Below are 16,838 nucleotides of genomic sequence, written 5' to 3'. Positions count from 1 at the left end.
GAACCTGGTCCAAGTACCAGGCTCAGCAGCGCTCTACTTGGTACAAGAACTCACAAGTTTGACATCAGTTTCACTAACTGGTTAAGTGCAGATGAAGTATCAGGAGCTGGGTTGCTCATTGGGTTTAACCGGGCAAGGAACTCTACTGCCCGTTTAAACCCTTTTTAAAAACCAAGCAGAATATGTCGTAAATGGATTCAGTGCACATTGACCTACAAATTTATCTTCATGAAAGGAAGGAATTTGGATTTATGCATACTTTTCAGTAGTAGTTCAAGGGTAGTAGGTATTTTCCTGTCTCCAGAGGCCTTACAATCTTAGGGACCCTTTTACTAAGCTGTGTTAAGCGCTAATGCACACCTAACGCAACTTAAAGTGCTAATGCACACCTAACGCAACTTAAAGTGGCATACTTTGTGACACGCTCAGACATCCTGGGGTAAGTGGTATGTTAGTACACACTAATCCATGTGCTCAAAAGTTTTTCTTTTTTGGGGGGGTGTGGTATGTCAGTAGGCATTCTTGTATAAATCAGTTAGTGCAGCTACATTATCATGGTAGGGAGTTAGATAGACTAGATAGTAAGCATTTATTTATGTGGATGATGTTACCCTGTTAATTCCTATTCCTAGATTTGATGTTGATGTGAGGACTACGCCTGAACATTGTATAAACGTAGTAGAAAAATGAGAAACAATTCATCAATTGAAATTAAGTTTGGAGAAAACTAAGTTTTTCCTTATTTCTCATTCAGTGCACCAACCTTTTTATCAGAGTTTGATTATTAATTCAACTAATTTTGTTTTGGTCTCTGAACTTAAGGTATTAGCGCTTTATCTTTTGATAAACACATTACTCAACTTGTCAAAAGGGTTTTTTATGTCTAAGATGGTTAAGAAGAATTGCAGTTGCTTTGAATATTCTCAGTTCAACTCGTTGATACAATCATTAATTTTGAGTCAATTAGATTATGCTGGTTGCAGTATATTTATATATCTCTTCTGAGAAACTTCAAACTGTACAAACACATGGCAGTCAGGCTTAGTTTTTCATCTGGAAAATTTGATAGGGTGACTCTTTGATCAGAGCTCACTGGCTGCCATTCAAGCCAGAATAATGTTCAAGCTTTGTCATAGGCGGTCGGTGGCCAACTGTTTGGGGAGGCTAAAGGGGGTGGGGTTAGGGGTGGGGCCCAGGGGTGGAAGCTTAAATCCATAATTGTCTGATAAACACAGAAAAAATAAATAAATAAAAATAAAAGTCTAATTAATACCTTTTATTAAATTTAGATATTAGATATGTCTCATATGTCAAAGAATAAAGTGGTTGCTCAAAGCATATCTAAGCACAATCGCTCAACTGCAAAACACTATGCACAACTTTGTGCAAAAACACACTCAGAACCTTACTGTACCATAAATATTACACTGGGCAGAACCTAATACACCAATATACCACCCATACGGAAAATGCAGACCGTCAACAATATGAAACAAGGGATCATATCATCACAATTCTCATGTAGAGCCACAAAACACCCTAATTCATGTTTAATGTGGGATAAAATGCCGTAAATAAATAAACTTTTAATGTTGAGCACCTGATTCTCAAAGTGGGCATATTCCACTCTAATGAAAATAAAATGATCTTTTCTACCTTTGTTGTCTGGTTGTCCGATTCTGCTGCTATCTGTTCTCAGTGCAGGTCAGGAAGTCATCCTCCTTAAATTATCTCCTGGCAACCCAGCCAACCCCCCCACCTCCCCCTGCTCTCCCAGCAGTAAGGTAAACAAACCATAAACCAATTTCTACAATTGGTTACACAAGGCTAGAGGGCTTTCACTGCAGCTCCTGCTGTGAGGATGGAGATAAATCAACAATTTAAACCTCTCAGAGCACAGCAGGGGAGGCTTAGCCTGTCCAAGCCTCTTATACCGGGCACCTATGAGCTTTGTACAATAGTATTTAAAGTACTGTATGGATTTGCTCCACAATAGTGCTCTCTTTGATAACCCATCCCTCCATCAAAATGTTTTCTATGTTAGGCGATCCAATGATCTTTAATTTTCCATCATCGAAAGGTGTTAAATATTCAACTATTCATCATTCACTTATATGTTTGCGAGCATTTAGAAATAGTTTACCTAAGGATCTCAGATGTTTAGCTGTTTATTTGCATTTCAAAAAACAACTAAAAACATGACTATTTAAATTACATCTTATTTAATTTACCTGTTTTATATTTAGACCTTATGGTTTGCTAATTGTATACTTTATGAAACTGTAATTCTCCAATTGTTCTTCTTTTGATTTTGTAATTCACTTTGAACTCACAAGACATACATGGAATATAACACACACACTCACACTTTCACTCTGACTCTCACACAGTCACTCTCACATACACTCTCCCAAACATACACACTCCGAGGAAAACCTTGCTAGCGCCCGTTTCATTTGTGTCAGAAACGGGCCTTTTTTACTAGTAAGTAAATAATCCTATATAATAATTCTCTCCTCCAACGTTCTATGAGCCTGCCTGCCTGCCTGTGTCCATAACTTTCTTCGCTGGGCTCCGAAGCCCCAGCTGACGTCACTGGAACAAACCTCACAGCTGATCCTCTCCCCCCCCCCCCCCCCCCCCCCCACACACAACTGCCTCGCGAAAATAGTTGACTGCCAAAAAAAAACCCAGAAAAGGCTCGAGACACGGAACACCGGTGCCGGCAGTGACGCGCTGAACCCTCCCTCCACGGTTAACGCTTTGCTGGCCATCACGCTGAAATACCAACAACGGTATGGAGGGAGGGCACCATCGCTAACTTCACTGTTCCCTGTCTTCAAGTCGGACCGAAGAGGGAGGGGGGGGGCGGGGCCTGCACGTCAGACAGAAGGTGAGCAAGGGAAGGAGGGGGTCATGGAACTCAGTTCCACACACACACACTCTTTGTCACACTGTATCTCTACAAACTCTGAGGCAAACGCACGGGGGTCTGGTACTCCAAACAAAAGGGGGACTTCACCTAGGACCAAAGGGAGGGGGGCCTGCACCTCAGACAGAAGGGGGAGGCCTGCAGCTCAGACGGAAGGGGGGCCTGCAGCTCAGACGGAAGGGGGGCCTGAACCTTACACGGAAGGGGAGAAAGGAAAGGAGAGTGTAATGGAACTTGGACCCACACACACTCTGTCACACTGTATCTCTCTGTCACAGACACACACTCTTTCACTCTCTGTGTCTCACTCTCACACACACTCTCTCAGACACACACACAGTCTTTCACTCTCTCTATCTCACTCTCACTCTCACACACACTCTCTCTCACACACACACACAGTCTGACTCTCTCTCTCTCTGTCTCACACACACTCTCACACACACATGCACTCCGTCTCACTGCTTGCCACTGTGTCCTGCCCACACACTCTCTCTATCAGACGGAAGGAGAGGAGGGAAGGAGGGGGTCATGGAACTTAGAAACCACACACACACACTCTCTGTCACCACTGTATCTCTCTGTCACACACACACACCACACACACACACACTCTTTATTCTCTCTGTCTCACTCTCACACACACTCTCTCTCTCAGACACACAGTCTGTCTGTCTCTCTCTGTCTCAACACACTCTCACACAGGAACACACATAGGAACGCATCGCATAACGTACACATGCAAAAAAAAACACAAACATGACGCTTAAGGGAAACAGGACGGTTGGTGAACATAAGGTGAGAGCACAAACCCAAACACAATTCATTGGTACATTAAACTTAAAAGAAAAAACAAAAACAAAAAAACACAAAAATTTGGTGGACATGGGGAAGGGGTTGCTGGCACATGGGGGTACGACAGGGCAACACATTAAATACAATTAACAGGGAAAAAAATATGTCATACTCATGAACAATCTTCCTCATTATACACCCTTCAACAATTACTCCATCTCATTATAGCACTTTACTATGAACTGTTTGGTTCACAACAATCAACATATGAATATAACCTTGCTAGCGCCCGTTTCATTTCTAACAGAAACTGGCACTTTTTTACTAGTGTAATATAACATAATGTGTGCTAATGGTTAGTGCATGATTACCACATGAGCCCTTACTGCCTAAAAATTGGGTGGCAGTAAGTACTCATGCAATAATTTTTATTAATGGCCACATGCTAATGGCAACATTAGTGCAATGACCATAATACAAAAAATGGAAAACCAACCATTTTACCGAAGCAGCAAAATGGCCTTAGTACGTAGGCAAAACCCATGAAAAGGCTAGCTAAGGCCACTTTTTTGCCGCAGCATGGTAAAAGGGCTCCAAGGTATTCCTGTAGCAATGAAGGGTTAAGTGACTTATCCAAGATCTGAAGATTTCAGTGGGATTTTGAAGCTCAACCCCACTGCTCTAACCATAAGCTACTACTCCAACCCGAGGGGGGGGGGGGCGTGTCAAGATGACGACACGCTGAGTACTCCTGGTGCAGCTCCTCAAAAGTTTGTGAAATAAAACTTTTTCTTTTTTCACTATGCCCCATACAAACATAAGGGCTGTCAGAGCGGTTTCCTCGGCTGCTGGAGCAATCTTCCCCGCAGCAACAAACAATTGAGCGCTACACCACGAGGACTACCGGTCCAACTTACGAGAGGGGCCCTACTGCTGCCATGGGGGAAGACACCCTTGACATCTTGGGGGCTAGATGTGTCACTCTCCCCTCCGGATCATCATCCACCACTGGCGCCCAATGGTCATCCTCCCAGGCGAGACCTGCCCGACCCGGAAGTGGAAGGGGTATCGGCCGACGATCGAGGAACTGGAGAGACGAGCCTTTCAGAGGCCTGGACCTAGGAAAAACCCGGGTAGAGCCAGTCGCTTTGAAAATCAAATTGTCAGCGGTGACTCTGGAGAGCATTTGGGAAGTTCTCCAGAGAGTGGAAATGACGACAGCCAGATCTGCCACATGAGATTACGACTTTAGTAGGTATTGTTGAAAACCTAAAACTTTCTCTTAATACTTCTAAAACAAGAAACTGAGAAGCAATTCAATGTAGTTAAAAAGATATCTCTCAGTTACAATGGTTATCAGCCTCGGTAATTAAAGACAACAGTATAATTCATCGTAGACTTGAACAAATAGAAAACCTACGTTTTCTGAATTTTCTAAGGAGCTTGGGATCAACCCATCTGATGCTTTTAAGACATATCTTCTAGAAATATTAAATTTTACCCCCAGAGTCTTACCTTCGTTGAATAAAATTTATTATATACAAATGCAAAAAAACAGAGGAAGATCCCCTACCAAGCTTTACCATCGGGAAACCTCCCACGGGAGGTGGTGGAAATGAAAATGGTAACAGAATTCAACACGCGTGGGATAAACATAAAGGAATCCTGTTCAGAAGGAATGGATCCTAAGGAGTTTAGCCGAGATTGGGTGGCAGAGCCGGTGGCGGAGGCGGGGATATTGCTGGGCAGACTTATACGGTCTGTGCCAGAGCCGGTGGTGGGAGGCGGGGATAGTGCTGGGCAGACTTACATGGTCTGTGCCCTGAAAAGGACAGGTACAAATCAAGGTAAGGTATACACAAAAAGTAGCACATATGAGTTTATCTTGTAGGGCAGACTGGATGGACCATGCAGGTCTTTTTGCCTGCCGTCATTTTCTATGTTACTATGTAACTAGAGAGGAAGAATTTAACTTATCTGAGATATTAGAAACGACTTTAACTGTGGATTCTGAAAGAATGACTTTAATAGCGTCTTTTGTTTTTCAACATGACCTAGAAGCGGTAAAACGCATGTACTTTAAAAAGATGCACGCTTTGTTCTGGGGAAAAACGTTTGGATGTACCCAGATATAACCAAACAAACGCAAGAAAGGAGAAAACTTTTTCTTTCTATGAGAGCAGAAGTGGTGAAACTGGGAGCTTCTTTTTATTTGAATTACCCGTGTAAATGTGTCATCAAATACACGGGTTTAAAATATATTTTTATCACCCGGAACAATTGAAGGCGTTTATTAAATATGAAAACAGTGACGGGGGGCGTTTCAAGATGGCCGCATATTGACCAGCAGAGAAGCGCTCGATATTCTCGGGAGGATTATACCTAAACTATGCCACATACCAAGCGGAAAGGCGTGGTGAAACGGCTTCCCTCGCCTCCTACGACCTCGACGCCAACACAGCCGAGAATTGAACGCTTCTTCTCTGGCTTCTCTCGGAACAACCAGGAGAGGGATCCCCTAGAGGAGTTAACCGGAGAAGCGGAAGCTTCACGGGGAGAGGAAGTCTCCTTGTCGCCACCGTTGTTGGTACTCCCTCCGTGCCCGGCGTCGCAGATAGCCCTGGAGAAGACGTACTCAGCCACCGGAAGTGTGGAAGAGAAAACGCTGTCTGAGGGAGCAGTGCTGTCGGAGGAGACGCCGGGAAGTGAGACAAGTTCTCAAAGAAAATCTTTGGAGGTAAACCTAGGAATGATTTGGACTCTGTTGAAGAAAATAGAAGGGCTTGCAGACGACATCGGGTGAGGTACAAACTTTACATGAAAAATTTGATGAGATGAAAATGCAGTGGATATGGCGAAACAAGAATTTGCAGCAAAAACAACTAAACTAGAGAAAGAAATAGAACATTACAAGACTTTAAAATAACAACAATTAAAGATAATACAGACTTAAGGCGAAAAATAGAACAAATAGAAAATTATAATAGACGCCTGAACCTTCGCGTCCTGAATTTCCCTAAGCTCTTAGGAAGTTCCCCGTTGGATTTATTTAAAAGATACCTTAAAGAAATTTAAAAATTCCTACAGACGCTATGCCTCCAATAAATAAAATTTATTACATTGAAAATTCCAGAGGGGAAGTGGGAAAGACGGGAACCGAGGGTGAAGGTCACATTGATTTAAATAATGTTCGCTTTTATTAGAACATCTTTGGAAAATGTAACACAAAGAGCTACTCTTCTAGTATCGTTTGTGTTTGAGCAGGATTCCAATTCTATAATGAGACTGTACTTCAGAAATGCAAAATCTCTTTTTGGAGGAGAGCGAGTGTGGATTTACCCCGATGTCACCAAACAAACTCAGCAAAAGAGAAAGGCTTTTCTTGCTTTGAAAAAAGGGACATTGGAGGTTGGGGGTTCCTTTTTCTTAGCATACCCAGGTAAATGTATTGTAAGCTGGGATTAACAAAATATGTGTTTTATTCACCAGAACAGCTCAAGTCATTCATAGAGATGAGACAACTGAAATGAATAGTAGAATGAGAGATATGCAACCTTGTTTAATTATAATATATATGATAAGTAATCTTCTCTTTTCATTAGCCCCACTGTATCATAGTTTGTGGTCTAAGGAAGCATGATAGTTTATTTTGTTGATTTTATTTATGCCTTTTGTAAAATATTTTGCTGTATTTCAATGACCTTTGTCGCTGTTTAAAAGGTTGAAATAAAGAAATATATTAATTATAAAAATATGAAAACAGTTGGCTAAATGTTAATTTCCATATGATGATATAATATGAATTTAGGGACCGGGCAAGTGTGTTAAGCCTGTTTCCTATGTGATTAATATTATTGATTTAAGATGTCTTCTTTTTCCTTACATTCCCCCTCAAATTTGAGGTCTAAAGAAGAAAATTTATTTTTTTTTGTACTTTAAAAACATTTGTGGCTTTATAAAATTTTTTTTTTCTTATTTCTGTATTTCCTGTCAAGTGTAATAACTTGTTATTTAATGAAAATGAATAAATAAATAATTTTAAAAAAAGCTACTACTCCAACCCAATGAAGGCAGTTCATTGGGTGCTTCCATTGAGGCTCCTGTGCCCCATAGGTGAAGCCTATTCTGGGTGTCCAGATTTTCTTATAGAATATTAGTGTAACCCATTATTGGCACGCCCAACATTTACACGTCTGCAGTTACTCCAGCCATAGAGCTGACATAATTGTGAGTACCTAAATGCGGCAGGGTCGTGTGTACCTTTCATTTTCATTAAGTTACATATATATATGTCCCTCTTGCATTTACATACTAGGCATTACATACTAGGGGCTCCTTTTTTTAAGCTGCAATAAGCACTGGCATATGCCTATCACAGCACACTCAGGTATTCCATGGTAAATCTGCAACTTTCTGAGAAGGAAACATGTCAGGGGGCAAAGAGTAGGTATTTCTGCACTAAGCTACATTGCCACACCCTAACTGATTAGCGTGGGGTCGATATTCAGCCAGCAGCATTACGCTGACTGCCACCAGTATTATGCCTGGAAATACAATGCTGGGCCATGCCTGGCCTCCAGCATTGAATTTATCAGTTTATGGAGCCAGCTAAACCATAGCCAACTAAGTGTGATATTCAGCACTTAAATGGCACTTAACCAGCTATGGCACACTGCATAAAGATAGGGCTGACTTACTTATGCAGCGACCTTGGCCAGTTAAGTACGTAAGTACATAAGTAATGCCACACTGGGAAAAGACCAAGGGTCCATCAAGCCCAGCATCCTGTCCACGACAGCGGCCAATCCAGGCCAAGGGCACCTGGAAAGCTTCCCAAACGTACAAACATTCTATACATGTTATTCCTGGAATTGTGGATTTTTCCCAAGTCCATTTAGTAGTGGTTTATGGACTTGTCCTTTAGGAAACCGTCTAACCCCTTTTTAAACTCTGCCAAGATAACCGCCTTCAGCACGTTCTCCGGCAACGAATTCCAGAGTTTAATTATGCGTTGGGTGAAGAAACATTTTCTCCAATTTGTTTTAAATTTACTACACTGTAGTTTCATCGCATGCCCCCTAGTGCTAGTATTTCTGGAAAGTGTGAACAGATGCTTCACATCCACCTGTTTTCACTCCACTCATTATTTTATATACATCTATCATGTCTCCCCTCAGCCGTTTCTTCTCCAATCTGAAAAGCCCTAGCCTCCTTAGTCTTTCTTCATAGGGAAGTCGTCCCATCCCATCTATCATTTAGTCGCCCTTCGCTACACCTTTTCCAGTTGTACTATATCTTTCTTGAGATGCGGCGACCAGAATTGAACACAATACTTAAGGTGCAGTCGCACCATGGAGCAATACAATGGCATTATAACATAGTAACATAGTAGATGACGGCAGAAAAAGACCTGCACGGTCCATCCAGTCTGCCCAACAAGACAACTCATGTGTGCTACTTTTTGTGTATACTCTACTTTGATTTGTACCTAAGCTCTTTAGGGCACAGACCGTATAAGTCTGCCCAGCACTATCCCCGCCTCCCAACCACCAGCCCCGCCTCCCAACCACCGGCTCTGGCACAAACCGTATAAGTCTGCCCAGCACTATCCCCGCCTCCCACCACCGGCTCTGGCACAGACCGTATAAGTCTGCCCCGCACTATCCCCGCCTCCCAGCCTCCAGCCCCGCCTCCCACTACCGGTTCTGCTATCCAATCTCGGTTAAGCTCCTGAGGATCCATTCCTTCTGAACAGGATTCCTTTATGTTTATCCCACGCATGTTTGAATTCCGTTACCGTTTTCATCTCCACCACCTCCCGCGGGAGGGCATTCCAAGCTTCCACCCACTCTCTCCGTGAAGAAATACTTCCTGACATTTTTCTTGAGTCTGCCCCCCTTCAATCTCATTTCATGTCCTCTCGTTCTACCACCTTCGTATCTCCGGAAAAGGTTCGTTTGCGGATTAATACCTTTCAAATATTTGAACGTCTGTATCATATCACCCCTGTTTCTCCTTTCTCCAGGGTATACATGTTCAGGTCAGCAAGTCTCTCCTCATACGTCTTGTTACGCAAATCCCATACCATTCTCGAAGCTTTCTTTGCACCGCTTCGATTCTTTTACATCCTTAGCAAGATACGGCCTCCAAAACTGAACACAATACTCCAGATGGGGCCTCACCAACGACTTATACAGGGGCATCAACACTCCCTTTCTTCTGCTGGTCACACCTCTCTCTATACAGCCCAACAACCTTCTAGATACAGCCACCACCTTGTCACACTGTTTCGTCGCCTTCAAATCCTCAGATACTATCACTCCAAGATCCCTCTCCTCGTCCGTACCTATCAGACTCTCGCCACCTAACACATACGTCACCCGTGGATTTCTATTCCCTAAGTGCATCACTTTGCATTTCTTGGCATTGAATTTAATTGCCAGACCTTAGACCATTGTTCTAGCTTCTTCAGATCCTTTTTCATGTTTTCCACTCCCTCCGGGTGTCCACTCTGTTACAGATCTTAGTATCATCCGCAAATAGGCAAACTTACCTTCTAACCCCTTCGGCAAGGTCACTCACAAATATATTGAACAGAATCGGCCCCAGCACCGATCCTTGAGGCCACTCCACTACTCACCGTTCCCTCCTCCAAGCTAACTCCATTCACCACCACCCTCTGGCGTCTGTCCATCAAGCAGTTCCTAATCCAGTTCACCACTTCGGGTCCTATCTTCAGCCATCCAGTTTATTTAAACATCCTCACACCTGTTTTCCATACCTTTCCTATAATACCCAACATTCTATTCGCTTTCCTAGCCGCCAGCAGCACACTGAGCCGAAGGTTTTAGTGTATTATCGACGACGACACCCAGATCCCTTTCTTGGTCCCGTAACTCCTAACGTGGAACCTTGCATGACTTAGCTATAATTTGGGTTCTTTTTCCCACATGCATCACCTTGCACTTGCTCACATTAAACGTCATCTGCCATTGTTTATTATTTATATTTAGCCGCCCAGTCTCCCAGTCTCGTAAGGTCTTTCTGTAATTTAGAGAATTTAGTTCTTACTCTTGAATATGGCTAAAAGAGGGCATTGTACAGCATTCTGCCAGCTCTGACCTGCTAATCTCACTACCCGGGGAGACTCATTGCCAGTGGTGGGGCACAACCTCTGATCTGCAGTTAACTGTGAGTAAGCGTGCTTATTCCAATATAGGACGTTTTCGGAGAGATTAGTCTTCAGGTTTAAATGGTGTGCCAATGTTATTGTTAACATCCATCACTCCCTCCGGCCTGCTTCCTCTGCGGGAAGCAGGAACCGGTGTCCATCGCGGTGAGGGCCGGCCTTCTCGAGGCCGCAGCGGAGAGCCGGGGCTCACCGCGGCGATAGCCGCCCAGTCCGGGCCAAGGCCGTGTGCCGGCGATCGCGGCTGCCGGGCTCTCGATCGCCGGCTATGGGGTCTGTGCTTGCGCAGTGGGGAGAATGGTGCCGAGATGCGATGGCCGGCGTCTCCTTCACTTTCGGGCGCGGGAACCCGATGCTCCGCCTCAGAGGAGTTAGATTGGGAGGCCCGGTGCTGTAGTCCCACCTGGGAGGTCGGACGGAACAATCAGAAGGATTTTGTCAGTAACCGGGTTCTGATTGGCCGGCCATGTCGGCTGGGGCTGGGCGGTTTGTAATACTGATAATATTTAAGGAAACGGGCCTGAGATAAGTCATTGCTTCAGGTTCTGTTTCCCGAGGCCAGTCTTCGTGTGTTCTAGTTCTCAGTTGGTTTCCTTGCTCTCCTGGTTTTGACCTTTGGACTGTTTTGGATTACTCTGCTAGCCGCCTGCCTTGACCTTTTGCCTGTTTCAGACTACTCTGTGAGCTGCCTGCCCTGACCGTTGCCGATTTTTGGACTCCTCTGTTTTCCACCTGCCCTCTTCACTCCTGGTTCCAGTTCTGGGTCAGTTCGTCAACCACGCGGGTTCCGGAAGTCCCGTTGACCGCCTGCAGCTGGGGGCTAAACCCTTGGTGAACGGCAGTCGCCGCGGGTGAAGACTTGGGTTGCACGGCTGTCCTCTGAGGTCGTTCGGGGCCTTGCGGGACCTAAGGGCTCACCTTCTTTTCAGACAAGACAATTATACAGCAGTAACAAGTCCTAGAGGCCTGCGTGTATGCAGGTCCCTGGAGCACTTTTAGTGGGTGCCGCAGTGCACTTCAGCCAGGTGGACCCAGGCCCATCCCCCCCCTACCTGTAACACTTGTGCTGGTAAATGGGAGGCCTCCAAAACCCACTGTACCCACATGTAGGTGCCCCCTTCACCCCTAAGAGCTATAGTAGTGTTGTACATTTGTGGGTAGTGGGTTTTGGGGGAGGGGGGTTGGGAGCTCAGCACCCGTGGTAAGGGAGCTATGTATGTGGGAGCTTTTTCTGAAGTCCACCGCAGTGACCTAGGGTGCCAAGTTGGTGTCCTGGCATATCAGGGGGGCGAGTGTACTACGAATCGTGGCCCCTCCCATGACCAAATGGCTCGGATTAGGACGTTTTTGAGCTGGGCATTTTTAGTTTCCATTTTTGCTAAAAAAAAAACAAACGCCCAGCTCAAAAACGTCCATTTTTTTGAACGTACGGTTCGGCCCGCCCTTCACGGACCCGTTCTCGGAGATAACACGCCCATGGAGATAGGCATTTCCATTCAATTATGCCCCTCTATATCAACGGCTCACCTTTATCCACATGTTTGTTCACCCCTTCAAAGAAATGTAGTAGATTGGAGAGGCAAGATTTCCCTTCACTAAATCCATGATGACTTTTGTCTCATTAATCCATGCTGTTGAATATGCTCTGTAATTTTGTTCTTAATGATAGTCTCTACCATTTTGCCCGGCACCCGACGTCAGACTCACTGGTCTATAATTTCCGGATCTCCTCTGGAACCTTTTTTAAAATTGGCGTTACATTGGAATGCATATTCATTAGCTGTCTAGTCTGCATGTAATGTAATCTGTATTTTGCAATTTATTTCTTTTTATCAGAGATATATTTTCTTCCAAACTCCCAAAGAAGTAAAACCACCAGAGGATCTTCAGGACCTGGTGTTCGGTTCCTACAGCCCTTTGTAACCTGCTATCCAAAGGGACTTACTGGTGGATGGATCGTTATTAAAACAGCTCACAAAAGCAATTGACCTGAAAGCAATAGGAAAGCTCCCCATTGCTATGAGAGCCTTAACCAATTATATACGCCTTAATGAGGCTTTCCAGGCACAAAAGGTATGTTCATGATATGAAGTGACCTTTATGGCAATGTTACATTGAGGAGGCTCAGGGCAGGCTTTGAGAGCCAGCTTATTTTAGGTATCTTATGAGGAAAGAAGACAAATGGTAGTGATTTTAGCCAGCTTAATACAGGGCCATTTTTAGGAAGGAGCCACAAGAACAATTGCCCTAGTCTCCCATTCTTTAGGAAATCCCAAGCCTGCCCAGACCTGAAAGACACACAGCCTACTAAGAAGTTTTGGGGCCCTCTACTCTACCATGAGTAGGTGAGAGGGATTGCAAGGAGAGAAATTCTGCTCCACTCTCCTCCTCACCACTTTTCATAGCAGGCCTGTTCTCATTGATTTGAGTGCTCACTGGCAAGTGGAATAAACTGTTACACCAAGGTGATGACTTGCCCTGAGTAAATGCTTGAATGCAGAAGGAGAGTGGAAAATTTAGCAAGTACTCCTACCTATTAAAGTTTTAATAACTTTGCTTTTGTGATGCACAAATTGTTTTTGTTGTTGTTTGTTTGTATGTGGTTCTTACACATGAAATAGCCTTGATATAACCATAGAGTACATGTACTCCTCCTTTCCTATAACTCCTTTTTTGGTACAACTTCACTGTCTGCCAGTAGAAGCCCATGTTGCTTAAAACATGTTTGGTTTATAAAATCCTAGACGATTGTCTTCAGAAACTCTAATTGTTTGGGTCATACTCAGCGTATCCAAGATCATCGTCTATTGTGCTTCTCTAAAGTAAAAGTAAAACATAAGAATAGCCATATCAATGGTCCATCTAGCCAGTATCCTGTTCCAACAGTGGCCAATCCAAGTCACAAGTACTTGGCAGAAACCCAATTAGTAGCAACATTCCATGCTACCAATCCTGGAGCAAGTAGTGGCTTTCCGCATTACCATCTCAATAACAGACTATGGACATTTCCTCTGTTTAGCTCTATACCTATGACTCCTTATCAGACAGGCTGCAAGATGCAAGGCTAAACTGTCAGTCACTTATCCCTGGATAAACTAATTTGGACTAAAGATCACAGGAAGAGATACACCATTAAACCAATCATATATTTATCATAGAAGATTATTTATTACAAATAGAAAATAGACATCTAATTGCTGTTTTGCCTATTACAATTCATAAGTGGAGGAGTGGCCTAGTGGTTAGGGTGGTGGACTTTGGTCCTAGGGAACTGAGGAACTGAGTTTGATTCCCAGCACAGGCAGCTCCTTGTGACTCTGGGCAAGTCACTTAACCCTCCATTGCCTGCCACATAGAGCCTGCCATGAGTGGGAAAGCGCAGGGTACAAATGTAACAAAAAAAAAAAAAAAGTAGTACATGCAAAAGAGTCTTTTTTCTTCCTGTGTGAGGAATACCAGCTCAGAAGCAAAGCACTACTAGGTGCTAGCAAAGCTCCTATTTTCTGAAGTATTCCTTTTATACCTTTATTAACTGTGTGTAGGTGACAATCCTCACTTGTACTGTCTCTGCCACTGCTGTCTCAGCTGGTAGCCTCCTTATCTAAAAACGACATCTGGTTTTACTTTTTCCTGCAAAAACCAGTCTCAGGACCTTCAACCACAAATCTTGCACATGATAGGGCTTGTGTCCCATCTATTCACTCCTCCCTGTGCTGTGGTTACAAGTGGAATGTTAGATAAGAACTTATGCTGGATTGCTGTCTGTCCTTTCCTGGTTCTCTTCCTACCTCTCCCTCCGCACCTTTAGTGTTCACTCTGGTGGATCCTCTTCTACTTCTATCCCTCTGCCTGTCGGCGTACCTCAGGGTTCTGTTCTTGGTCCCTCCTCTTTTCTATCTACACTTCTTCCCTTGGCTCATTAATCTCATCCCATGGCTTTTCCTACCATCTCTATGCTGATGACTCCCAAATCTACCTTTCTAACCCTGATATCTCACCTTGCATCCAACCAAAGTTTCAGCGTGCTTGTCTGACATCGCTGTCTGGATGTCTCAACGCCACCTGAAATTAAATATGACGAAAACCGAGCTTCTCATTTTCCCCCCCAAAACCCACCTCCCCGCTCCCCCCGTTTTCTATTTCTGTTGATGGCTCTCTCATTCTCCCTGTTCTCCTCAGCTCGAAACCTTGGGGTCATCTTGACTCTTCTCTCTCCTTCTCTGCTCATATCCAGCAGATTGCCAAAACCTGTCGTTTCTTTCTTTACAACATCCGTAAATCCGCCCCTTTCTTTCCGAGCACTCTACCAAAACCCTCATCCACACCCTTGTCACCTCTCGTTTAGACTACTGCAATCTGCTTCTTGCTGGCCTCCCACTTAATCACCTCTCCCCTCTCCAGTCGGTTGAAAACTCTGCTGCCCGTCTCATCTTCCGCCAGGGTCGCTTTACTCATACTACCCCTCTCCTCAAGACCCTTCACTGGCTCCCTATCCGTTTTCGCATCCTGTTCAACTTCTTCTACTAACCTATAAATGTATTCACTCTGCTGCTCCCCAGTATCTCTCCACACTCGTCCTTCCCTACACCCCTTCCCGTGCACTCTGCTCCATGGATAAATCCTTCTTATCTGTTCCCTTCTCCACTACTGCCAACTCCAGACTTCGCGCCTTCTGTCTCGCTGCACCCTACGCCTGGAATAAACTTCCTGAGCCCCTACGTCTTGCCCCATCCTTGGCCACCTTTAAATCTAGACTGAAAGCCCACCTCTTTAACATTGCTTTTGACTCGTAACCACTTGTAACCACTCGCCTCCACCTACCCTCCTCTCTTCCTTCCCGTCCACATTAATTGATTTGATTTGCTTACTTTATTTATTTTTTGTCTATTAGATTGTAAGCTCTTTGAGCAGGGACTGTCTTTCTTCTATGTTTGTGCAGTGCTGCGTATGCCTTGTAGCGCTATAGAATTTCTAAATAGTAGTAGTAGTAGTAGTGAACTCCTGATGACCTTACCTTGCTGTTTTACAGAGTTGGGCAAACTCTGCTTCACAGAGAGAAAGGCAGGCATCTTAGGAGTTACACAGTGGTCCCACCATCATATGGACAGCAGATGTGTACATTTCTCTCTTAAATAATCCCTAAACAGATGAGATTATTTACTATCCACAGCAAACAGGTAATGAAGAGACCAGAAACCCATCGCTGGATGCTTCAGCAAAATATGTGTGTGTGTGTGTGTGGGGGGGGGGGGGGGGGGAAGGAAATCGCATGGAACTAAACAGGAACCTCCACAAAGGGGAAGTCTCCTGCCATTAACGCAATTCAGTCCTGCATAGAGGCAACAGTAGATACAGCAGAGAACTGAGAAAGCATACTATGTGTGGAATTAACAAGAAATAATTTACAGAAAGCTAAAATGCAATCGCTGAATAACCTTAGTGAAATTACCATGAGGAGCAGAATTAAAAGGTATAAAGGTACAACAAGTAGAATTAAACAAGCACAAACTACTACTACTACTTATCATTTCTAAAGTGCTACTAGACGTACGCAGCGCTGCAATGAAATTATGTTGAGTCATCAAGGTATTAACAGACAATGCCGCAGAAAGGGCATAGAGTCCATCAATAATTGGAGGTATAGTGATTTCATGAATCAGCAAACTAGTATCGGGGTATCCTAGGGGAAATAACAGAATAGGGGACTAGGATGAAGATAAAACACAAAATAAATAAAACTATAACATTTCAGTAACTCAAAATCAAAGCAAGGAGATAATGCATGCCATGCCCCTTATGAGTTGTGCACCCAGCATTATAGAATACCGCATAGGCAGGTATGTGCATAAATCTTAGCGCCAATTAAACTCAATTATTGGTTATTAACACTGCTTGCCCTGGGATTGGTAGCATGGAATGTTG

General features: G+C 44.0%; 1 protein-coding gene across 1 annotated transcript in view; it reads left to right on the top strand.

The window, feature by feature from the left end:
- Nucleotides 1–16,838, top strand: part of ABCC8 (ATP binding cassette subfamily C member 8) — an 803,652-nt gene that overhangs the window by 171,616 nt on the left and 615,198 nt on the right. The window contains 4 exon segments of the mRNA XM_030201075.1: nucleotides 12,753–12,807; nucleotides 12,810–12,833; nucleotides 12,836–12,895; nucleotides 12,898–12,989. Coding sequence (XP_030056935.1) covers nucleotides 12,753–12,807; nucleotides 12,810–12,833; nucleotides 12,836–12,895; nucleotides 12,898–12,989 — 231 coding nt within the window.

Source organism: Microcaecilia unicolor, chromosome 4 (genome assembly GCF_901765095.1).
Source record: "Microcaecilia unicolor chromosome 4, aMicUni1.1, whole genome shotgun sequence".
Lineage (NCBI taxonomy): Eukaryota > Metazoa > Chordata > Amphibia > Gymnophiona > Siphonopidae > Microcaecilia > Microcaecilia unicolor.
This window is presented reverse-complemented; position numbering and strand designations above follow the sequence as displayed.